Source organism: Sander vitreus, chromosome 16, assembly GCF_031162955.1.
Source record: "Sander vitreus isolate 19-12246 chromosome 16, sanVit1, whole genome shotgun sequence".
NCBI classification, from domain to species: Eukaryota; Metazoa; Chordata; class Actinopteri; order Perciformes; family Percidae; genus Sander; species Sander vitreus.
In genome coordinates, this window is record NC_135870.1 from 30,349,074 (window position 1) to 30,375,364 (window position 26,291).

The following is a 26,291-nucleotide window of genomic DNA, read 5'->3' on the forward strand; positions in this document are numbered from 1 at the left end:
TTTTTCCTTCTTTATCACCCGTCATGTATGTTCTTTGGGTCATGTAAAAAAAGAATCCCAACCTTGGGACCGCCCAAACCAGCCTTCATTTATACATGTAATTCAAATGTTAAGAGAGTTAGTTACCCCTGACCCAAACCCTAAGGAACTGCAATACAAGTCCTAAAGCTCTATATTTGCATCATTGGCACAGTGAAAAATAAATCAAAAATCACTAATGCTGAAAAGAACTGTACATGTGCAATGTGCCACGCAACAGCCAATTTGTATTCAGTCAGTGGTTTCCCAGCTGCTAAGGAACTGGATGAGGTAGCAGCCTTTTGTTGTTTCTACACTGGCTTTCAACAAACTGGGTGCAGCAAGCCTAAACTCGGTTCTGTTTGTGGACTATTTCCTCTGGATCCCATTGAGGTTGGGTCCACCTGCTGTCAGGTCATATTGGAACTGGGTCGTGTGTGGTCTTAATTGGTTATATCCATCTCCGTTTTGGAGTTCCGGGTCCTTTCTGGGTCAGATCTTCCAGCCTACAAAGGCCTCTGATCCACAGTCATACTACAACCCACCACGCAGCACATCGCTGTCTGCATTCAAGCAGAACCGAGGTCAACTTGTATGGAGGAGTCCAGGTGGGCTGGGATGTCAGGATGAAGTTCTGTTATACCCTGTCTCTATGTGTTTCTCCAGCCACAGCTCTGCTAACTGCATTGTCGATGCAAACGTACTTGCTCTTGAGCCAAGGCACATCTTGTGTTGCTTCTGCTCCAGACTTGTGTTGCAGTGGACGGGATGATAAATGTGGACAATGCCTGGTTCTTGGCTGCGTAACACTTTTAAACCTGAATTAATCACTTTTGTGAACAGGTCCACGTCTTCCAGTCCCCAGCCCAAGATCGAGGTGTCAAAACCTCCAGCTTTGAGTAAATCACTCTTGAAAACACAGGCGATTCCAAATCCATAATCTCGCCAGAAACCACTTTTCTTGGTCAGCACAAACTTGTTTTCTCTCGGGGCCTTCTCCGAATACACTATCTTGGGGTTGTACTGACTGAAGACAACAGGGAAATAGGCTTGTCTCCCTTGGACAGCATTGTCTCTGCAGCGTTGCAAGGCATCGCCACTAAAGATCAGATCGACATCACAGAAGAAGAGTAGAGAGTCATTATGAAGCTGTGAGGAGCCCAGCTCAAGAGCCAGTCCTCGGGAAAAGTTGCCCGTCATGGGGATTATGGACAGGTCAGCTTTGGGATACTTCCTGTAGAAGTCTTTGACTAACTGGATGTGTCTTCCTCTGTTCTGATTGCTCTCATTGTCCACCAGAACGATGGAGAGCTTAACGTTTTGTTTGGGTATCAAACACACTTTCTCAAAGTTCTCCATGAAGCGGACGAAGGTGTCATAGCGACCAGATAATGGGACAAGGATGTTGACCTTCCTCTGGCTTTGCTCCCACATGTCCCTGTTTGATTCGTGGACCTGGAAAGGTGACAAGAACTTCAGAGAGTTGGACAGGAAAGACAGGGATTGGGATTCAGAGTTGATGGCAGCCACGAGCTCAGCCACATCTAACTCGTCGGTTTCAGTAAAGAAGGGTCGGCTAAAGGACTGCTGAAGGTAAGCGTGGCGCCTCACAGGCACTGTTATTTTGCGTCCCTTATGTTTCTTGTACAGAAGCAGTAAGTCTATGATGTATTCCGCACCATGCATTGGATCCACCCTGTAGTAGCCATACTGGATCTCTTTAAAGTCAATGACACGGCCACGCGTTTTCGAATTCTCGTTAATCATTTCCATGACCTGGAGTATAATGCCTTCTAGTGCGGTCCGAAGCGAGTTCCCGAGGCTTTGCCGGGCAATCTTGTTCTCAGCAGCGGAGTAAACATGGCGGCCAGTCAGGAAATCCCATTCAATGACATCATGTCTCTCATTGGGCTTATAGCGCATGTAGGAAGGTGGGGACCCCAGCTGTTGGTCCTCCCACTGTACCTCTGTATCGCTGAGGGAACTCATCATCAGGCCTTGGCGGTGGAGCAGGATGCTGCGGTAACAGAGCCTGGAGATCTCGCGGCTCAGCATGAAGCTGTGCAGCCGGTACTGGTAGGCAGGCTTTTTGTTGGGGTGAAGTGTAATGGCGTTGTGGATCTTGCTGCTGTGAAGTTCTTCAATGAAACCCTTCTTGTTGTGCTCATAGTTCTCATAGAAGAGCTGCTGCATCTGTGAAAAGAGTTGCAACACCATGATGTGAGCGTCCTAGTACCAGCACAAACAACTCTTCACTTACAACTTCCGTTGCTAACGAGACCATGGGTGCATGTCTTGGAGGGCGATAGCAAAGTAGGGCTGCATGATGTGAGGAAAATATGCAATATGCGATAATGTTGAATATCTTGATAACGATATAACTTGCGAGAAATGAACAAATATTAAAGTGTATTCAGTTCTGCTGCTTTCATTGTTCTGCTAAAAATACAATAAACTGCTTGTTGACTTTATAACTAATGAAAGGAAATCATTTCCAACTAACACAAAAAATCTCGGAATGTCTTTCGCGATATGTCGCAGCCTTTCAGGATCTGTATATTGTGCCAGTTTATATTGCGATGATGATAAAAATATGTAGATAGCTATCTAGATATAAATCTAGACTATATATTAACTATATACCTAAAACAGAAGTATTTTAAACTAAGTAAAGCGCTGTCTATAGTGCCATAGAAGGATCAAATCTGAGCAGCAGTTGCTGGTTGTATTTAGCCTCTACAGAGCTCCAGGACACCGGCTACCAGCAGCAGTTGTTCAGCAGCCAACAGGTGACTGTGAGCTACAGGCACCGCCAGATGATGGTGCTTTCAGGGGCCGTGGTAGTGGAGTTTAGCCAGAAAAAGTGAACGTCATGCGGCCATGACAGTTAAGTTCAGGCACCAAAACAACCCATTAAGTTTAGGAAAGTTTCCTGGGTGAAAGTATTTTGTTTTCGCTGTGAAGTGAACTCCGCTCTCCGACTTGAAAGCGCTGTGTTTCATGTTGACACCACGTTGTGCTATTTCATTCTGAGATTATTTTCTGAGTTTTGTTGTGCATGATCAAAAAACATTCCCTCCTCTGCTTTCTTCCCAAATCGCATCCTGATCGTACACCTGGAAAGCTCACCATAATTAGTACCTGTATTCCCACAGAACTGATCAAATCCCCCCACTGTCACTGAATATTGACTCCATGATATTCAAGGAGCCTGAAAGAACAGAAAGCACCCTCATACCTCATATGACCACACACACTGGGTTCCTCCAAAGCGTCGCACACAGCGGCCCACTTCCACATCCTCATGGGTGGTGTACATCTCCCTCAGACAGGTGTTGATGTGAGGGACCATCCTGCGTAGAACCTCTCTACTGAAGATCATCCCCGGGCCTCCCATGCAGAAGTTCTCTCCAGGCTCCAGGGCCAGCCTGCCCAGCTCCTCGGCCATGCCCAGGCCTGTCTGACCCAGGTAAAGAGGCTTGCTGCTGTTCAGTGAGCGCAGGAACAACTCCAGCTTCTCACCTGGCAGAGGGGGAAGTGGGAGGAATTAGGCTTTTTCATAACAGTAGCACAGTGGCTCAGTGGTTAGCACTTCTGCCTCACAGCAAGTAAGGCACAGCAGAGTTTGATCCCCGTCCGGGCAGGGCCTTTCTGTGTGGAGATTGCATGTTGTCCGCGTGTTTGCGTGGATTTCCTCCGGGTGCTCCGGTTTCTTCCCACCGTGAAGACATGCATGCTGGGTAACTAGGACTCCAGTTGAAAATTAACTGGCTAACACTGGTACATTTACAGAAATGTTGATTAATGTGCATTATCCTATTAAAAAAAATTATAATAACACATGATCCTGGGATGGCTAAGGTTTGAAAAGTATGGAAAATGTGTTATTTTTTTGATTCATCACTTTGCTAAGTATACATATATTTCAATTTTTGTATGAATTTTATATAGCAAGCCAAATTTATCAACTTATCAAATCCATCCATGTGTAAGGTTTGTTTTAAAAATAGAGAACAGGAAAATATTTTGCTTTATCTGTGACATGAGACAGGTGCATCATAAAGGGGCGAGTCAGAAGGTCAGAAGTTGCACACTGTCTAACTTGCAAAGATACATTTAATAGGTGGGAACGTTTGTGGACTAGACCTTCATCAGGCAAATGGTATTACATACCGAGAAGCCATCTTTTATAGGAGGTGACTGTGGGTCTGCCAAGGGAGTAAGCGTCTCCTCACAACCTGAACCTCCTATGGCGCCATTTTGATGCTAATAAGCCATCACCCCCCGTTAGCATCCCATTGACTGCCATTCATTTTGACGTCACTTTGACAGAGAATACCTTTACATCTGATGAGTTTAAAGACTCTATTTGTCTGTCGTTTATTTCTAAAGAAACACGACAATGTATAAAAGGCTCCATTACCTTGTACCTCACGTTATGGCTCCGTAGCAGACGTTTTTATAACAATAGGCTAACGATTGTGTCATAACCACGAGACTTACTGTCTCATAGTAGAGGAGTTACCGTACAGTACAGGAGAAGCTCTCAGGCAGTTTGGACTTCCATCAGCTGTTTAAGTGTAATGACTAATGTTAACTATCATTTTAGTGATCAATAATGAGCCTGTGTCTATGTTATCTCCTTACATATACCTACGCTCTCCGTCTCTGCTAGATTGGGAATGATTGAGATTTCTCTTGGCACAGCTACCAGAAGACTTCCAACTTTCAGACAGGTTGCTCACGTCACATCTACGTCTTCAAGCTCAGTTGGAGGCTGCTCAGTAACGCTCAGCCATCACCGGGAAAGAGCTTCTAATATCCTTCACTGGTCTCCGTTCAGAGACACAGGGTCTGGTGGTCCATTCTTATATACTGTCTATGGGGTCTGCGCCAATCACATTCTCATATGAAATCAGGTATAAAAACATAACACATGTTCCCAAATATTGCAGGTAGGGCTGGGCAATATATGGATATACTGTAGATATCGTCTTACATTTTGGATATTGTGATATGACACAAAAAAAAACACATAAGTGTTGTCTTTTCCTGGTTTTAAGGGCTGCATTGCAGTAAAGTGATGTCATTGTCTGAACTTACCAGACTGTATTTGCCTTTACCCACTTAGTCATTATATCCACATAACTGATGATTATATATCTAAACTCTCATTGTGTATTTTCTGAAAGCACCTATAGTCAACTCTACAATATCGCTGCGATATCGACATTGATGTATTTGGTCAAAAACATCGTGATTTTTTCCATATCACCCAGCTCTAGCTTGATTAGCCAATGAGCAGACCCAAGGGTGAAAGTTTGCTGTGGGTTTAAAGGGGTGATAGAATGCAAAAACGATTTTACCTTGTCATAGTTGAATAACGACAGTTTGGAGGGTAAATAGGACATACATAGAAGCTCAAAATCCCATTGACACCTCTTTCCTCTGCAAATCTCACAATTTGAAACTGCTGCTGAAAACGAGCAAATCTCAACAAAGCTGGAAGCTGACGTCAACTCCACAACTCCTAGTCTTTGTCACGCCCTAACATTTGCATAGGCTACACCACTGACCTGAGGTCAGCTTAGTCTTCTGAATCTAGCTAGGTCATGCAGATCTCCAGAGGTCTGCTATTGAATTACTAAATTCACTTCTGAGACTTTTTTATGCGAGAAATCAACTATGTAGAGGTCAAATATGGGCCGTTTTACGAAAATTTGATGGCTAATTGCAAATTTTGTCCGATTGTGTGTCGCAGTTCAGCAGGAGCCCAGCAGGCTAACGTGACAGCGGCCGGTGCTGCCTCGCCCCCCGGCATGTCCTCCTTCATAGACCCCGGCTCGCTGTAGGCTAGCTGGACCTCCGTCACGACCGGAAGCCCGCGGCGCTCCATACCCAGGCAAAGTCACCGTTTCTGGGTTACTGGACTACCAAATGCCGAGGCCCTGATGGAGCTCCAGGGCCTGCAGCTAGCCGCGATCTTCACCCATAGGATTGAAGGGACACCAGCAGCTAACTAAACCCCTCAAATTCACAAAAATGCATTAAATTGAAATTGGACACCATTGTTAGCTTTGTAAGACCTTAGGGTAGCTGTTATATAAGTGGGGTGACGAAATTCAAACTGTAAATATATTATAGTTATGCCGAAAGTGTAGCTAGCTAGCTAGCCTCGATCTTTAGCTACCCATAGGATTGAATGGACACTAGCAGCTAACGAAACCCATCCCATTCACAAAAATGCATTAAATTGAAATCGAACACAAGCGTTAGCTTTATAAGACCTTAGGATAGCTGTTATATAAGTGGCGTGACAAAATTAAAACTGTAAATATACTATAGTTATGCCGGCAGCTGGCCAGCTCTGCGGAGCCCCGAGCACCGGTTGTCCAGTAACCCAGAAACGGTGACTTTCTCCTGGGTATGGAGCGCAGTGGGGCTGCCGCTGTCTCGTCAGACTGTGTGGACCTCCTGAGATCCGACACGTCTTACCAAATTCGCAATTAGCCATACATTTTCGTAAAACGGCCCATATTTGAGCTTTATATAGTTGATTTCTCACATAAAAAAGTCTCAGAAGTGAATTTAGTAACGAAACATTGCAGTGTCTGAAATATGAGACCTGCTGTCTCGTCTCCAATGTATTTGTATGTGGTTCGCTCAAACCAATCAGCGCGCAGCTCATCTAAATATTCATGAGCATACCATATTTGGAAGAAAAGCTATTCACAGGGTAGTTAAGGGCCTAATAAAATAGAATTCGGGCAATTTTCAGCCCAACCAATGTTAAATACCCTATTAGGAGACCTTAAGGAACAGTGTGAAATACCCTATATAATCATTCTATCACCCCTTTAACACTTTTGGAATTAGCACCATGAACACTTTTAAACAGGGCAACAATGCAAAACCCACCTTAAGCCCCCTAACATGATGTGTTGGCAGATAATGTTAGAGTACTTAAGAACATATATTATGCTGTTTGTGGTGCTGATGTTGAAAAGTTTAAATATTGTTCCGTAAAATTCAGATTTTAAAACTATTTTTAAACAATTTCAAACAAAAATTGCCTTAAATAAAATAAATCATGTTCGTCACATTAAAAACACATCTCTCTCTCTCTCTCTCTCTCTCTCACACACATACACGCGCGCGCACGCACGCACGCGCTTGAAGCATCAGATTCCCTCCCAGAATAATCACCTCTGATATAAACGTCATCATCTGCCCGCATGAACCACTCGTACTTCTCCAGGTAGTGGTCGTGGATGTACTTCAGCATCATGAAGGACTTCTTCTGTGGCGGGTACGAGTCGTCCACACCTGCCAGCGACACCACCGGGACGGGGACGGGCACGAGGACGGTGCCAGTCCCCGCGCTCGAGAAGAACTCCACCTTCCCGGGTATGGAGCTCGCCCAGGTCTGGTACGCAGCCACGGCGCGAGACCGCACATATTTCTTCGCTGTCATCACGCCGACATAGAGGAAATGCGTTGGTCTGCGTATGGGTACCCCGGTATCTCCGCTACTGTTCCCCGAACTGAATACCCCGTCCTCCTGGCTGAACAGCGGGCTGTCCCGGTCTTTGGTAGCCGCGGTGTTCCCGAGGATGGCAGGACCTTTACCGACGGAGGCGTCACTGTTGTACAAACACACGGGAGATTTTTTCCCTTTACTTTCCAGAACCTGAGGTACGAATAGCCAAGAGGACGCGGTGAAGCCCAAAAAGACGCCGACAATCACGGTGCTCCACTGTCTCCTTGATTTCACAGCCATTGCTGCTTCACGTTCCCCTACGGAGAGTTTAGCTCTGCGGTGAACGAAGTTAATGTATGAATGCTACCGTTGTCTGTCTGGGGAGGTGCTGACGTGTATGCATTCAGCATCTCCTACCTGATGTGGAAAAACGCACTTTCCACCTCTGATACATATCTCTGCTAGGAAAGGCTAATTAATGGGGCTAAAGAGCTAAACCATTAACAGTCTATGGGCTAAACATACACGTATCCCCGTCAGAATAGTCAGCCCCATCCTCAAGGCTCGTCCCCTCGATCCGTCCCATTTGAAACTGAGCCTTTAACCGCACCACTGCCCACGTGGAAATATTTTATAGCCAAGTGCCATTCAGATAATAGCCGCGTTGAATCTTACATATGTCCCGAGTAGAGTCCTACTGGCTTATCGTTATTCACCATAATGTTAGCCTATGGCTAGTTGCTACCACACTGTAATTTGTAGTCCAATAATATCACAGACACGTCAGTGTTCTCGGCGGTCCAACAGCAGTGGGATGCTGCTGTAGCTCACTTTAACCCGCTCCCGACTCACCCCTTCAAGTAGACGGCTAGCCTGTTCTTAATGTCAAGTTCACAGTGGCTTAATAATTTCTCTCCATATGAGGAACTTGCCATCATGTTGTGTCTGTCTGTGTTCCGTTATCAAGAACAAGAAGATTTCCAGTCGGGGTTTTCTTTCTTCAGACTAAAAGCGTAATTTCTCTGGATCTACAGGAGTAAAGAACTGAAACCTTGATTTTCACTAAAGCCAATTAATTAAAAACAGAATGCCAATATAAAATATGTACACGACTTGCATGCAATGGTGGTTCTAATCTCACAGCAGGTCATTAACGCAATTGCTTTTATTTTGAAGGGTCATTTTTCACCAGCAGCCAGCAACCCTTCCGATCAAAAAGTGCGTGCGTGCGTGCATGTGTGTTTTAACAGAATAAAAACTTCCTCTACAGATTGGGATGACTCACAAACTGAATCGTAACGTTTTTTCTTTCACGAAAATATTCGGCACTCCTGTATGCGATACAATAGTCCTTAAGGAGCCATAGACTGTACAGTCTATGAATGAAACGGATAACCCTGATAGTACAGTAGTAGTAGTACAGCGGTCATTTCTGTATTCCGGCAGCAACAAATCCCGGACCGATGTTTTCACAGTAAAGGCATGTTTTCCCACGAATCTACAATTGTCCTAACTGTCAAGATAACAACTTCCTACCCAGCTCCTCATTAGATAGAAAGAGCAATTCAACTATTCTTTAGTCCACTATGAAAAAAATGGCGGGAGGTAATTTGGATTTAACTCTTTAATATGCATATTATGTTTAGTCTGCAGTTTATTTTGGATTAGTTGCAGATCATTATTTTACCAGCAGGTGGAAGCAGAGTCAAAGTAGTGAAGCCCCAGTTTAATGTTGCACAGCAGGGCTGCTTTCCATGCCAAAGGTTAGTCTTTTGACAAAGTTTGCAGAGCTTTTACTGATATGACCTCATTTGAAGTTTTTTGAAATTTTTTTTTTAGCTATTTAGTCATCAGCAACCTCATTGAACTGTTTGACCACTGTCTCTCTGGGGAAGGGCTGTAGAGCATCTGGACCAAAATTGTATTAACTTAGTAACATTTACAACTGCAGACTTGATTGATTGTTGCACAAATCTGTCTTCATTATTAACACAACATACATATTTGATGGCTTATCAAAAAATGGAGAATGCTTAGATTTATCTTAACCTGTCAACCCCAAGGAAGTTCTTCTTAACAGCTTCTAACTGATCGAAAGGCCTACACAATTAGTAAATAATTCATGAATTATGAATAGAGCCATTAAACTATAAATCAAAGTTGTGTATTGGAAAGTGCTACCACACTTCGGTAAGCCATAAACACTTCTGAATTTCTGATTTAAATGAATTATGTAAAATGGAAATTTTCAGAGCAGCCTAAAGACGTTTGCATTGCAACTTCATTGTAATTACATAACTATGTCCTCTAACAGGCTTCGCTACTGGCTAACCCCATCAAGGCGCCGCCTCGGCACCCTGAGATACATCTTTGCACTCCGCACCCAAACAGGGGGTAGCAATCACACAGCATAAATCCCCAGCTCACCTGCTTCTCATCTTTCCTTTTTACTCACCTAGAGCAAGATCTACTTTGCAATTCCAATCACCCTCAGTGTCGACAAGATGTCTTCTAGCAAGCGTTGTGCTACTCCTGTTGCTGGCCTCTTCTGCTGTCTCAGCTAGCCAAGAAAGCCCAGGCTAACTCCTGCCCCGCCTACCTTGCGCTCCACCTGAGGGACGGCGATTCACGGAGTCCGTCTACTTCCTCTACAGGTGGTAGAGCGGTTGCCTACCAATCAGAAGGTTGGTTGTTCGATCCCTGGCCCATGTCGAAGTGTCATTGGGCAAGACACTGAACCCCGAATTGCTCCCGATGCTGTGCCATCGGTATGTGAATCTTTATGATGATTAGACCCCCCTCTCTCCCCACCTCCGCCCTCAAAGAGTCTACTGCAAGACTTCACCGCTGGCCTCACTGCCCAACCGTGCGCCAATCAGAGGCCACATGTCAGCTGCCCACCCATGGTGCCATTTTTCACGATGTCAAGCAGGAGTGGGTTAGCCCACTGGTGGCCAAACCGTAGGTTCATACCTGGAAGCTGCCCGGTACAACCACAGTCTGATCTGATCACATTCATACTGGAAGCTGCCCAGTACTACCACAGTCTGATCTGATCACATTCATACTGGAAGCTGCCCAGTACTACCACAGTCTGATCTGATCACATTCATACTGGAAGCTGCCCAGTACAACCACAGTCTGATCTGATCACATTCATACCTGGAAGCTGCCCAGTACTACCACAGTCTGATCTGATCACATTCATACTGGAAGCTGCCCAGTACAACCACAGTCTGATCTGATCACATTCATACCTGGAAGCTGCCCAGTACTACCACAGTCTGATCTGATCACATTCATACTGGAAGCTGCCCAGTACTACCACAGTCTGATCTGATCACATTCATACTGGAAGCTGCCCAGTACAACCACAGTCTGATCTGACCACAGTCATACCTGGAAGCTGCCCAGTACTACCACAGTCTGATCTGCTGGCCACTGAGCAGCTCCACCGGAGCCGTTGGGGTTAAGGGCCTAGCTCAAGGGCACCTCAGTGGTGGTAATGAGGGAGGGACAAGCACTGCTCTTTCCCCACCCAGATTTTATCCTGTCGGTCTGGGGATTGAACCGGCGACCTCACAGTCCCAAGCTCGCTTCTTTAACCACTACCAATGAAATGAACTCAAAACATAAGTGTTTTTGTCTTTTGTAACACCCATCCAGCTGTGGACTGTTCATTAAAATGATGAAACAGGTAGTCTATATTGATGACTAACCTGGAACACCTGAGTGTGCCCAGGCTATTTAAGCCTGGCTGCAGTGTAGCTCTGGGGGCTGTTTCACAAAAGCAGAATTTATCAATCCAGGATAACTGGGAAATCCCGGCTTAATCTGCTATCTAGGTTTTGTGAAATAGCCCTCTGGTTTCGTTGGTTTCCCTTTTGGTTTGTTTATGTGGTTAAGTTTATCTTTATGCGTTGCTTGCACTTTTCACTCACGCACACTCATCACTCATGCACACTTACACCACTGACAATACTGACAACCCCACTCCTTAATAATCCATTATTTGGTCTAATACGGTTTGATTTGATTTAATAAAGTACATTTTTGTTAAACTTTATCACGGTGTGTCTCCTCTCTGTTGTGGCCTAAGAGCCAGGTCATAACATACTGTTGGCTAGAATCAAACATCAGATTTGATAAACTACATGTGTTTTGTGTGCAGAAATCTTAATGTGTAAAGTAACTAGTAACTAAAGCTGGAACAGATGAATGTAGTGGAGTAACTAAAGTAACTAGTAACTAAAGCTGGAACAGATGAATGTAGTGGAGTAACTAAAGTAACTAGTAACTAAAGCTGGAACAGATGAATGTAGTGGAGTAAAAAGTACAATATTTCTCTCTGAAATGTAGCGGAGTAGAAGTAGAAAGTGGCATGAAAAGAAAAGACTCAAGTAAAGTACAAGTACCTCAACATGTGGACTTAAGTACAGTACTGGAGTAAATGTACTCAGTTACATTCCAGCACTGGAAATATTTGATCTTGCGAAGTCAGACATGAATTAAAAATATAGGCGGTATGTAATCGAGCAAATCAATGCTCCATAGACTACTACTTACATTTGAGTGAGACATGCTGGGCTGAGCTGTCATTGGTGGAGAGGCTGGTGACGTCACGGCAGCAGTCCGGGCCAGTGTTTGGAGGAGAAGTAAAGTTTGTCCCTGTTGATGAGACGCGGAGTGAACACAGCGAGGAACAGCGCGCTAAATGTCTTCTGGGATCATTTCTCATTAATAACTACTGGATATCTATATCACCATCTGCAACAAAGGAGGGATCCATGAGCCAAGGGGGGCCATTATTCTCTCACACATAAGGTAAACGTTTCTCTCTATACCTGCTGTCGGACCACAGACCATCTGGGATCCAGTCAGCGTGTAGGCTACGGATTGTTTAACTGCGGATATTTTGATGTAGATGAAAAATCTGTCATTGTGTTTTATTAAAGCTGAGGATGGGTATGAATAAAGCGTCGCAGACCTGCTGTCGGCTGTGTTTGAGCCTGCCGGAGAAACTCCACAGCCTCTGTCAGCAGAGACCAAGGGAAAGATAATCAGAGTCCGAAAAAGGTTTTATTGCCACAATAAGTACACTTATGTGGGATTTGCCTTGGTGAAAGGTGCATACATAAACAAACAAACAAAAAATAATAATTATATGTATATATATTTATTATTTATATATGTATATGTATTTATTATTTCCATTTTCTTATACAACAGTTACTTTGTATATATACATACATACAAAGTAACTGTTGTATAAGAAAACGGAAATGAAACTGTAGTTTCAGCATTTCATGCTCTACTGAAACTACATTTCATGTTTCATTTCCATTTCTTAAACTTGAATAAATGCCTGTTTTATCTACCTTAGAACTATATATAAATATATATATACACTGTCACATATTTTCATAAATGTAATGTACATTTAACATTACAATGAAGGATATTTAATGCAGTGTAGGCTACTAACTTAGTGCAGGACCCTAACATTGTCTGTAAGGCTTAGGCTACCATACGGAATGATTACAGTTTATTTTATTATTGCTATATTATAACCGTTTATTGATGAGCAGCTGGATAATGGATACACATTTTCTGATATTGTTGTTTACATTTGCTAACCGTTTTTAAACAAACAAACAAAAAAGTTGCCAGAAGAAATACAACGGGACTTTAACTTCCCAAGGGGGTCCGGGTCCTTTGGCAATCTGGAGCCATTGCCTTTTACTACACATTGCAAAGCTGTAATTATATTCTGTGCATGGCTCCCTTGTAATTTCATTGCTAGATAAATAGATGGATAGATTTGTATTATCCCAAAGGAAATATGTCTTCGGCAAACAAACAGTATCTGCTGTTTAAAGAATTCAACACAACATATTGCATACATACATACATAAATACAATAGAAAGTACACAGACACAGACTGTTGCATCGCTCTGTGTGGACATGCTCATGTTGCATGCAGAGACTGGCACTAGCCAACAAAATTGCACACTACCCGTTGTACAACACATCATAATAGTCGTCATGATATGTGGCTTGCAGCATATACAGCTCTTCAAAATGCACCACCTGTTCCTGTTAAAAGTAGTTGGGGACTCACCGGATAAAGACTGAACTAATAGTTCCAGAGAGACTTTAATGGGTCTAATAATTGGCACCTGCCAAAATCACACACACACACACACACACACACACACACACACACACACACACACACACACACACACACATGTTTGTAGACCACCAGCTGCAGTGTTGTGAGAATGAAGCTGAGAAAAGGTTAGTGCCTGTTACATGTTGCATGTTTCTTGCTCATGTGTGGTGTCTTCAGTATTGTGTTGAGAACATGCCAGTGTGGGTAGGTTTACTATGCAATTAAGTATTCCCAGTGTGTAGCCTGCCAGTAAAATTCAGTTTGATACATTTTTGGCTGGACCACAAGCAATGCGCGGCCAGCCATATAAACATGAATAAAAAAATAATAATAGTAAATTAGTATGCTTTTAATACGCCTTTTAATGAAAGTCAAAGTATGTCTGCCAACTTGTGAAAGTGCTATGCAGGCTGCAGGCAGGATGAACCAAAGAAATACAATCAAACTCTCAGTACTATATTGAATTGCATAGCATCATATAATTTTGCATTGCATTGTATCTCATGAAATCTCATTGTGTTGAATCAAATCGTGTTGAATCGCATTGCATCGCAATAGTGGGTGAATCGGATCATATCGTATGGCCTCAGACCAGAGATGCACATCCCTAAAACTCAACAAATAACAGAAAGGAGTACACATTAAAAAAAGGAGAACACATCTTTAAAATAGAACCATAAGAAAGTAGCAAGAAACGATGCCAGTGGAAGTTAAGTTTCACTTCAGTTACCAGGGAGGCTGTTATATGCCCAGCCATATATGTCTAAATATTATGGTAGTTAATGTACAGTGTAAGTTTAGTTTGTCCATGAATAACTGCTGCAGCTCCTCAAGACCAACATTTGAGGCTGTGGATCTTAATTGTCATGGGGTGAAACCTAGGTCTGGTCTGTCTAACAAAGTAACAATAACACTTTAGATGAGCAATCCAGAACACCAAAAAAATAGCATGATGATCTTCAATTATGTGTCTCAAACTTAACTATGTCATGTAATACTTCAGTACACCTTAGGAACACATATTACTGGGACCACCACAGAAAATTGAAGATGAAAATGCAATATCCAAGAATTATAGCCACCGCTGAATAACCCTGTAACAATTTGGCCACAATTAAGCACGTTGACCATAAACGGTCCAGCCCTATAGGTTTCCACCTAGTCTTGTTACAATGGCTGCTAATCTGTTCTGTTCCAGTCCGTCCATGATGGCCTCTGTCGGACTGTCCTTCAAGAGGCTGTAGTAGTAGAACTGAAAAGGTTCAGTTTCTGCTGAAAAGTGGTAGTTAAAACACTTCCAACGACAAAGGATGAAATGGCCAAATGACTGATTCTTTGGAGCTTTTATAATTTGGCTGTATGGTACTGGTTGCAAGTACTAAAAGACGTTGAATGGCGGTTAAAGGTGAAAGTGCTGAAATGAACTGAATTCTCAGTGAGTTTATTTAGCAAAATAAGGTGTCATTTAAAGTAAAAGGTTCAAATGAAAGCACTGAAAGGAATTGAAGTGTCAGTTTAAGTAAAAATGCTGAAAAGAGCTAAAGTGTCTGAGTGAGCATGACTTATGAGTGCTAGTGTAATATTATGTCCTTTAGGGGTCGGGGGGTAATCAATACAGCATAGTATCGTGATATATTCCGTGGCAATACTGTATCGATACACAGACGCCCAAGTATGGATCTATTATTATATGTGTGTTGGTCAGTTTGTCTGCTTGACAATCCCATTTTGCAGCGATACAATTGAAGTGAGACGAACAGACAGAGAAATGTATCTTTTTAGATAAAACACATCTTTTGGGGACATCATCCTTTGGTGATTCCAACAACACAACATGACATAACATGTACTGCTGACAGAAAAAAAACTTTTTTTAGTGTGTTAGTGAGGTTCTTTATTCATTCATTCAACCTGTATTTAAACTTGACAGATCATTGAGGGGCGACTCTCATTTACAATGACATCGAGTCAATCACAAAGAGAAAGGGGACACAAAAACGAAACAACACAGAAAAGAAACAACACCCTCAGAAGAAAAATAGAAAGACATCAAAACTTTCTGAGTTGGAAAAAGGATGTGATAATAAATTAGGATAACTAGGATGTAGAAGAAAATCCAGCTATTTAATGCAGTTACAAGTAGAAGTTTGGAGGTTCAAAATCAAATCTAATCTAAAATGGCACAAGTGAGTTGATTTTTAGGAAGTGCTGTAATTTGTTCCAGGAGTCAGGCGCACTACCACTAAAAGCAGTTTTTTCCAAGTTGAGCGATTTCGTGGAACATGAAGTAGGCAGAGTGAGTCTGATAATGTCCCTCTGAATGACAAACAAGTTCTGTAAGGTAGTATGGTAGTCTTTCGTAAAGGGCCTTATAGATAAAGAGATACCAGTGAGTATCACGTCTCTCTTGGAGAGAAAACCACCCAACATTGTCATATAAAATACAATGATGTGTACCACACACATGGCCCGCAGAGTGATAGACTGGGTCCAGAGATTTAAGAGTTGAAGAGGACGCGTGTTTGTGAAATCCTGTTTTTTTTAATATTGTCTGTTGGAATACAACTGTTGCCCTGAAGCTGATGACTTGCAATGTTGCCGTGCATGCTGTGGGATGACACACACTGTGTGGTGTTTCCCCAGTGAAAGGGAGAGAGGGAAAGTCCACTCACACTGCCGGAGATACACAGCTGACTGTGTGAGATGAAAGCCAAAACACAGGATGGCCAACACAATCAGACAATACTCACACACTCTCTCTCTCTCTCTCTCTCTCTCTCTCTCTCTTTGCAAACATATTTAAATATTTTCTGCTATATCTTCCAGTCGATACTGCCATCACGGAATTTGTGCTCACTAATAGGCTACATGGAGTGTGTCCCACATGTTGAGAATTTATTTTATGATGGTTAACATACTCAAAGAGTTGGCTGCAAAACATCTTTCATCCAGTCAGGGAGGTTGTTTTTCATTCTATACCACCACGAGTCCAACGTTTCTGTTACGTCCTCAGTGTGACAGTCACGTTAACACATCAGGGGCAGAGTAAACATTATGTGGTCAGAGGTGTATACAATAATCAGTCTAAGCTGTACTTTGTCAGGCTTGCTGAACACCCATTAGAGTCAGCTGTAGCCCGACCTCGGCAGCTTCAGCTGTTGTTTAGTCAGGCACAGCCAGTGAGCCCCGATGGGAGGGGGCTGCTTCTGCCCTCTTCTTTTCTATAGCCCCTCAAACAAGGTCATAAAACAAACGACACAGTATACTGAAATGGACATAAAAAAAAAAAAATCCCATTATATTAGAAAACAATGAATGAGTTGGTTCTTGCCCATGACTATAATGTGTACTGCTTTTTTAGTGAAGCTTCAGTGTAGGCCTGTAACAATTATTAAATTATTGTCTAATCGCAATTTTTATAATCACCTTTTTTTTGTTTAACAGCAATGAATTGCTAACTTTAGCCAAGGTCCTAAGGCGTATGATTGTTGATGGTAATTGTCAGTTTTATGTTCCCTCGTATTATGTTGAAAAAGAATTATATTGATGATGTTACAGGTCAAAATGACCCGTACGGTGTAAATACACTCAAAACAGTCAAAGATTCAGGTAAAACCAATGAGAAGTTTATTTTACATTATATGAACATTTAGAAAGGAGAAATGCAATACATTTTTAATTCCAAAACTATATTTAGCAATGATTTAGTGAATGTTTTTTCCTCACCACAAACATTTTTTTTTCATGGAACTTGTCCCATTTTCTCAAAATATTCTCTTCACATTTCCATTACTCTCCACATGATGGGCAGACTGTAACTGTGTGCTTTCTGCAGATGTAACTCTTGCATTTTACACGAGGTGCTTGTTTTACACTTGCATATTCCCTGCATAGCTAGATTTGGCATCATAGGATGCCCATATTTTGATGCCATACTTGGCAAGCTTGTTGGGCATGTACTGTCGGAAGGGACAGCGCTTTCGTCTACAGTGACAGGGGGGCCAAGATTGTACAAGACGGGTAAAAATTCCGGCCCATTTATCCCATCTTCTCAACCTAATCCCGTCTTCGATTGCAGCTAGTTTGTCTCTTTCCGGATCGTCAATAGCATTGTCTTCGGTCTCTGAAAGAGCCTCTGACCCCTGAAACCTCTTCCTCTACATCACTATTACCATCAAACATCTGTGCTAAAACTTCAGTTGCAAATCTTCTTGAGCTCATTGTGTAGTGTGCGTGTCAAAGAGATGACATTACAACAGTGAAGAGGACAAGCGTGAGAAAGCTCCTCCTCCTTTACACACACACACCTGCTTCTAAATGGGTGTTGAAAGCCAGTCACATTGTAAATAAATGCAATCAAAATAAAGGGCATCAAAGAGAGATATTCATTTTGGGTACTACATACCCACATCAAAGTCTCTGGGTCAAAATGACCCACAACATCATCTTTGTACACAAACTCTGAACAGACATTCCACTACACATCAGTGTTCTGATTTAACAGACAAGTTCATGACCCTAAATAAGGAAATGTCATAACATTTCATGAAGAAAAATATAGGTTAACCATTATTTTGGTCAACACAAAAACGGAAATGGGTCAAACTGACATAATACGAGGGTTAAGAAACAAATACAATGTTTTATGAGAATAAAGAGGCGTGGTTTACTTCATAGGCTGCGTACTTGTGTTATTATATCATCTGGGTCAGATAACAGTGATATAACCAAAAGATATATTCTGGGATTCACTCAGAACTGTAATACATAAATATTTGTCTGAAAGAGATGATTATATTGTCAATCGCAATTGTTTCTAAGACAACAAAGACAAGTAAAATTTGAAATTGTTACAGCTCTACTTCAGTGTCTTTGGCACTTTTGTACTTGAGCTGTGCAAAGCTTTTGTAATCTACATGGACGTAGATAACTCAAACAACTTTGGATTTCCTAGGATTTATTGCTTTATTTTAGTTTTTTGGTGCTATTGCCAGAGCTATTCACTCTATAAAGTTCCCTTTTTTCAACTGTTTCCCCAGATTGTGGGAAAAATGTGCCCACCAACCATCGCCGCTCTCAGTTTGAATGTGCTTCCAGTTTAAACCCTAGACTGTAAAAATAATGGACGTGGTATCAGTGACGTCACCCATTGGTTTGGGGACTGCTGTTTTGAAGCCAGGAGTTTGGCAATCGGCCGTCACCATTTTGTTTTTTTGGAGCCAGAAGTGACCATATTTGGACAAGAGGGTGGAGCTGGGGAGGATGAAGCGGCTAATTAGCCAGTGTTGTCAATGGTTTCAATAGCATGGCACTAAGCTAAAAGCTAAAGAGGAAAACTGCAGAGTTTTGCCGGCTGGTAAACGGGACCCTCTGAGCACCGGCGCCGTTCATGTACACAGAGCTGGTTGAAAACTGGCAAACAGTTCCTTAAGTTAACAGTTAACCCTAGCGCTAACTAGCTAGCTTTGGTTGGCATGATCCTACCGAACGCTGATGAAGACATTTTAAGGCGACCAAAATGTTCAAATAAACTTTGATGAAGTGAAAACACAAGATAAGAAAAAACAAGGACAACACTCCAAACAAGTTAAGGTCTCTATTAAAGGTGCAGTAGGTAAAACTCCCTTTCTGTCATATCTGCTGAAACTGACCCTGTTCCAGTAGAACTACAGGAAGCAGGTCATTCAAATAAATCTGGCTACAGCCAGGAGAGAGATTTACAAAAATCCACCGCTCCCTGTTCAGATGCACCAATCAGGGCCAGGGGGGGTGTCTAACTGCGTGTCAATCACTGCTCATGCAAACGCATTCATTCTCCCTTGTGGGGGGAGGGGCTTAGGAGACCGTTTTGGGCTTTAGCGGAAAGGGGGGAGGGGCTGAGAAGTTGTCAATGTTCAAATTCTTTGGCTATCTTCACAATCCTACCTACAGCACCTTTAATGTCCCCAGTGTTAGCATGGTTAGCATTGCTAACCCTCTGTCCTGATTGACAGGTCCTAAAGCATCCCCTGCTTGATGTCCCACTTGGTCCCAAATGGGAGCATCATTTACTAAATGAACGTCATGCTGTGTTGAAGAAGACTTGAAACTAGCGATTGAGACCATAAACTCATTATGAAAATGTTTTTTGAGGTAATATATCCAGTGAGAAGTAGTCTCATTTTCTCATAGACTTCTATAGAAACAGACTTCTTTCTGGAGCCAGTGGAGTCTCCCCCTGCTGGAAGTTAGAGAGAATGTAGCTTTAAGGAGTCTCCCCCTGCTGGAAGTTAGAGAGAATGTAGTCACTTCAGCATTGGCTTCACCTTTCAGATCTGTATGTTGTCACCTGGTTTGAACATACTATGCTCTAAACATGGTTGCAATTTGTATATAATGATGGTGCACAATTGGGACACATGTAAAGTGGAGCTCAGTCTTGAATATTTTAAAATGATCATGATATCATCAGTATGTACCCATTATGTTTGTATCAGCCTAGAATTTTCAGTCATGTTGCTGCCAACCTTATGCATACCATCGGACCATTACACTGTGAAACTAAAGGCCCCTGTGTTCTGATCTCTTTTTTCATTTCATGTTAATATGTTCAAAACACAAAACACATGGTCATGCAGGTGCACACATTTTTAAAACATATTGTGAAAATACTGATAGCCATATCAGCCCTGTAAAGGGACAAACACCTTTCTGATCACTTTTGCAGCTGTACAAAACACTAAAGCATTTACTGACAATGGACACAATTAGTACAGAGCCAGCAATATTTATTTATTAGACAGGGACAATGCACAGCTCCTTAGCAGTACCGGAGTTAGCTATAGGCTCATTTTCATCTGTAGTCCCAGGGCAGGAAACAGAGAATAACATCTCAACAACAGTATAGGACAACAATCAAACAACAATAACAACACAAAAACACCACTCTGACAACAGGAACCACAACATGAACACAACGCTACAACAACAATACAATTTCACAGCCTTAAAACACCACCAACAATAAAGCCACAACATTAAGACACCACTACAACAGGACTTCACAACATTAATAAAGATCACACAAATCTGTATGCCTTGTATAGATGTTTCTAGCATTCGAGAAAACCGGGCCCCAAAAACTGCATGTGTCTGCAAATAAATATTGGTCCATGGCTTGAGTGCAGCCTTTGTTTGGTTCTGGAGGGACTTCAGACAGCAGCTCTTAGTTCCTTGCAGTCTTTTGTGAGTGGACAGAGAGGCGTCAATACTGTGCTGCCTGGAACAGTGTATCAAAGTTGTGCGGCCCAGCCTAATCCGCTCCATTAGGAGATGTGTGTCTGGAGCCCTTTCACACACACAGCATGGCCCTTGTTTGTGCAGCAGTGCAGTTGTCTCTGGGTGGGGAGGGTTTCAGCGTTGGTGGCTGCAGCTGTGCCCTCTCTTCGCTCAGTGAAACCAGAGAGGACTGGCCCTGCTGGCCCATAAACTGCCTGCACAGACACACTGTCAGCAGCCATACAGCCACTGGAGACATCTTGAGGTCTTCCTCCATCAACCAGCCAGAAGACAGAGGGCTAACCTTGGGCTAACCTCTAGAAGTCGCTGACTAGCACAGAGAGGTTCATCAAGCAGCTGGAATAAGAAAGCGTATCATGCGCCGAAGTCAGCAGCTGTTTCTGTACCAGTAAGGAAGAAGACCAGACATATTTAATGTGGGCACACCTACAAATCCTAAAGATCCCTCTGGAGATTTAAATGATACTTTGGATTAGATTTTAGTACCTTTTAACAGTGTACATGGAGTTTGGTTCTTTTAATATATAAAAACACATCAATTAAAGACCATGCCAGCATTTTTGTTTCAGCCAATTAATTCATATTAAACTTTAAGAGTGGATTTGTATTTTTCTAGTCTATCTTAATACAAGAATACTCCCATGTACATTGAAATAACTATTGGTGGCTTGAAATCTTTCCTCTGTGAAACCCACAGGCTGGGTCGGGCCGACATTTCCCGCCACTATCCTCGGGCCGGGCTCTTGATCAAGCATTTGTGTTTTTTTTAAACATTACTTTATTCGCCTAATTGGACGGGGAGAAAGCTATGCCATAATCATGTGCAGCGTCTCCTCCACTCGCACGCATCACACCGGGCCTGCTGGGCCGTATGGTGGAGCATCACACCGGGCCTGCTGGGCCGTATGGTGGAGCATCACACCGGGCCTGCTGGGCCGTATGGTGGAGCATCACACCGGGCCTGCTGGGCCGTATGGTGGAGCATCACACCGGGCCTGCTGGGCCGTATGGTGGAGCATCACACCGGGCCTGCTGGATCGTATGGTGGAGCTTAAACGCAACATGGAGCTTGAAGATGTAAAGAAAAAAATAAAAACAGGAGAATTAGCCTACCTTTGAGCAAGTTTGGAGGAAGGTCGGAGGTATGGAACCATTTTAAAGAAGTCGTGGGCAGTGACAACATATGTGTCTGCTTTGTCGAGTGCATTAGGCTAAGTGCGGCACGCTGCTCGCCATGACAGCAAAAACACGGGGACTTTGATGATTAACAGACACATGAAGCAGGCTCGCCATGGCAGAAAAGATGACAGTCAGCCTTCAACGTCCTCTTCTGTTACTTCTCCAAGCATACCCCTTCTAAACAGATTTCTGCAGTTCAAACAACTCTGAATTGTAGTTGAGAACGTCAGTTATAACGGCCCACGTATTAAAAAAATGTCGGGTTTAAATTAGAGATGAACCGATACCAGTATCGGTATCGATACCGGCTCTGATACCGCCTAAAATGCTAGTATCGGTATCGGGAAGTACTGGAGTTAATGCACCGATCTGATATCACGTAATAAAGCCCTAAAGAAGAGCTACGTTAAAGTAATTTATTTATGTTCTTTTTCCATTATAAGATATATGACTGTCAAACTGCAGAATAAAAGAAAGTTCTGGGGCGTTCATTGTTTGTGAGTTTAACCTGAGCCAGACCAACAACAAAGATAGAAATCATATCACATCCATACAGGGATAGTAGTATACAGTTGTTAAAACATAATAAAATATATGACACACTGGTATCGGATCAGTACTCGGTATCGGCCGATACGCAAGTTCAGGTATCAGAATCAGTATCGGGAAGCAAAAAATGTTTAAATCAGGCTCGGGCTCATAATTCCAGTTAATGTGTCGGGCCGGGCCGGGCTCGGACACAACGTGCAACAGGCTTGGGTAGGGTCGGGCTTGATTTTTTGGGCCCGATCTAAGCTCTACTTGGTCCTAGCAGTAGTATGTGGGTTTAGTGCTGATGTTTTGTCCCAGTGTTGTGTTGAAGTCTGTTTCACCTTTAATAGTGTTTCCCATAGCGCTGTTCTCTGTGGTCAGGGAAAAGGCTTGTTTAGGAGGAAGTTAAAGGTTAAAGAGCTCAACACCAGGTTTTAGCTTGATCATGCCCCTTCACAAATTCAAACTACAACTCCATACTCTACCTGGAACCTCATAGACTGTTTTGGTATTTGAGCTACTCTGCAAACAGGAGAAGAATTACAGTTGCAATGACCACTTGACTGAGACCAGAATCAATTCATAGTGTAATAATGTGACCGTACATAAGATTTATAACACACTCCAAAAAGTGGGATACTTTGTAAAGGGTCATTTCATTATTTTTCAACCTGGATCCTATTTTCCCATGCATTGGTGTCTAAGTCACTAATGTGAACAACAATCTTTGAAACTGGTCCAGTACTGAGCGAGAACACTGTAACCGGCAGCCATGAAACAGGCTGTAATGTAATGCTACAGGACAAATGTTCAGCATCAGTTAGCGTCCACTAACAGTTCTGTTTTTGCCACTGACAGACTCAGATTATTATTCTAAGCGTCTGACAACATTATGGAAAGATGGAGAAGTTGGTGTAATCCTGCCACGCTTTCGTGTGTAACTTACTAATGCCAGGTCAACACATGAACTTTAGCTAATAGCATTAGCTTACCTCCACGCTGTCTGCAGCTCTCCACTCTTGGGACAGCATTTTTCTTTAGGAAGGGGGCCTTTGGTTTAGGATTTCTTCTCCTCTTTGGCTGGCAGTAGTCATCCTTGTCAAACGGGTCACTGCAGACCTGATGGTCTGCACGGCACAGTGTATGGACTGGAGTGTTAAGGTCATAGGCGTAATTTAAAGGGGGGGTGGGGGGGTTAATATGTAAATTACATCTATGCATTAGCACCATAAATTCATGCACAAACGCAGAAAATAAAGTGTTTGATGTTCAAAATAAAAAATTTGCCCAAAGTTACACCCTTGGTTAGGGTCCGTTTGTAGCTGTATGCTAGCTCAACTAGCCACAAAGTCAGCCTGTCCGTATCCAAAGGTAAGGTCTATGAAAGCTGCACAAAGTGTAGCTCGACATTTTGTTGACACAAGAAAAGGAAAGACAACACAAAGCTACACTTTCTGCACTCCAAAACAACACTCTCCCCACGGTCATTATTGTAAATTGAACCCCTTCATCTGCCTGCCGGGTTCTAATTCACAATAATGAAGGGCTTGCTCTACATTATCCCTTACTTAGTCATTGTAAGGTCATGGTGATAACAGACCAAGACTGACGCAGCAAATCCTTTGAGTGTATTGAATTAAACAATAACTTATTCCATTACGTATCCTCTCATCAGGAAGAGGAAGACTGTGGTATGTCTTCTTCTTCTTCTTCTTCTTCTAGGGTAGGGTAAGAAAAGGGGTATTTTATAGATTCTGTCTTTAGGGTGGATCTTATGCCATTTGTGTATGTGCTCTCTGATTGTAAAGGTTTTTTTCTTCATTTTTCCATGTCTAAAGTTTGATCTAGTGTTGACAGCAATGCATTTAGTTTTGGTGAATTTGTCTGTTTTCCATGTCCTTGTCACCTGCTTCACCCTGTCTGCACAACAAATCTACAAAAAGGAATGTGAATACTCTTTTCTGATTGGTTGCATGGTGTCCATTATAAAGCGACATAGGACACCAACTAAGTAGTTCCCAGTGAAACTGATTGTTAACCGTACCGTTTAAAAAAAAAATTGCCCCTGGTATAAGCAGGTTAAAGAGGTGTCTATTATCAGGAGTTAATAGACTCCAGAGAGCAGAGCTGCGCTTCGGATGGTTCCGACCTCGCCGTCGTCCATTAATTCCTGATAATGGACACCTTGTCTGGCATTAACTCTTACTTATGACTGCTCTCTACATGTATGACTGTTACATAGTCTTGGTACAGAGTCATCATTACCATATTAGTTCTACCAGTGCTTTTCCTCTGATAATGAATCAAAATGTCGCCTGTAAAAGAAGGTCAAGGTGTGTGGCATTTTGAGCTGGTCCACTCTTCACCAGACTAAAGACAATCCTTTATCTACAATGCCCAAAGAATACAGGCATTATCAATCTGGTGCACGTCAGACGGTTCTGGCCTCCCTGTCGTCCATTAATTCCTGATAATGGACACCTCGTCGGGCAATAACCCTTACTTGGTGTACTGTACATAGTATCCTTATTCCCCACTCCATGCTGTGCTGAGCTTGGTGTTTCTTTGGGGTTGTGACAAGGTCAGAGCCTAGCTGCCCAATATCAACACTGCAGACGTAGTAATCCATTCCATGTGTCGACTGAGATGTTATATTGGTAATAGTCACATCATCTTGAGAAAAGTGAGTGTGTTGGGGGGGGGGGGAACAAGCTCGTAGCCTTTCGGAATATCTACACCGCCACTGCAGTTGTTTGTTGAAATATGTCGGGATGCCCCACCACGACTAAAAATGAGAGATTCCTAGTTGTTAGTGAAACCCACAGGAAAAACCAGCACATCTTATTTGCTGCCTAGAAATAGACAACCAGTAAACATAGCTTACATTACAACTCTAAGCTTCAAATTCTTCAGGCCCACACCATGCATGGGTAAATTCCATTTGATGGAGTGGTGCAGCTATAAAAAAGCAGTTTTTATTTGTTTTATTTTATTATAGTTTTTATATTATAATTTCAAAAAGGATCCTTGTGAATTCAGTGTTGGCAGTATGATTCTTGTTGTATGAGAAACTGTCTCATATAGCTCTTCCTTGTCATTATAAGAAGCTTTGAAATACCTAAATAACACCAGCACACTGTGGAGCCACCAATTGCTCACTGCATTTCTGTCATTGAGGTAAACAGAATACCACAGCTGTGTAAAAGAGAACTGAGTACCTTCATGTTTGTGGTTCCACAACAGCCAGTAAATACAGAAATGTGCTGAATACTATTGATTATATGACCCAGATTAGTTTTATTCAAACGTTTATGTTGCAAGACTGAAGGCACCACTTTGGAAATGGAAGGTTCCCATTGAAATTGTGTGGGACTGATGTGTTTAGTTTTGAAAGAATGCTGCAAATTGCAAAGCCTGCAGGTCTTCTAGAATGGTCATTCTGATCAGACTGTCGAACAAAAGACTTCAATGATGAACACATTTCATAATCCTTCTTTTTTAAATTACATTTTCATTGATTTATTACAAGGTCCAAACAAACAATGTAATCCTTCTTATCGGACTTACTTACCTTATCTATCCAAGCCTTCTGTAAAAAACAGTTGTGGCAAAGGGGAGTAAATCTGAGT

The 26,291-nt window shown here is 42.5% G+C and overlaps 2 protein-coding genes and 1 long non-coding RNA gene across 3 annotated transcripts in view; 2 read left to right on the top strand and 1 right to left on the bottom strand.

The window, feature by feature from the left end:
- On the bottom strand, positions 1–8,934 carry chsy3 (chondroitin sulfate synthase 3). Its single transcript, XM_078271629.1, has 3 exons — positions 7,225–8,934; positions 3,257–3,540; positions 1–2,211 (listed from the first exon to the last, which is right to left on the bottom strand). The coding sequence occupies exons 1-3, from the start codon at positions 7,796–7,798 to the stop codon at positions 640–642; spliced, it is 2,430 nt and encodes an 809-aa protein (XP_078127755.1). The 5' UTR covers positions 7,799–8,934; the 3' UTR covers positions 1–639.
- On the top strand, positions 7,626–11,564 carry LOC144531475 (uncharacterized). Its single transcript, XR_013503221.1, has 2 exons — positions 7,626–7,713; positions 9,958–11,564. It is a non-coding gene; the product is annotated as an uncharacterized LOC144531475 (long non-coding RNA).
- A 580-nt stretch (positions 11,565–12,144) lies between these two features.
- Positions 12,145–26,291, top strand: part of megf10 (multiple EGF-like-domains 10) — an 86,134-nt gene continuing 71,987 nt past the window's right edge. Inside the window, exon 1 of the mRNA XM_078271396.1 lies at positions 12,145–12,322. The gene's annotated coding sequence lies outside the window, so the exon portion shown is untranslated. The remainder of the gene's footprint in view (positions 12,323–26,291) is intronic.

Excerpts from the sequence above, each read along its gene's own strand:
- chsy3 (XM_078271629.1), bottom strand. The coding sequence starts at position 7,798 with ATGGCTGTGAAATCAAGGAGACAGTGGAGCACCGTGATTGTCGGCGTC. Across the intron at positions 3,541-7,224 it reads TGATGACGTTTATATCAGAG|GTGAGAAGCTGGAGTTGTTC; the intron begins GTGATTATTCTG and ends CCCCTCTGCCAG. Across the intron at positions 2,212-3,256 it reads AGTGTGTGTGGTCATATGAG|ATGCAGCAGCTCTTCTATGA; the intron begins GTATGAGGGTGC and ends CTCTTTTCACAG.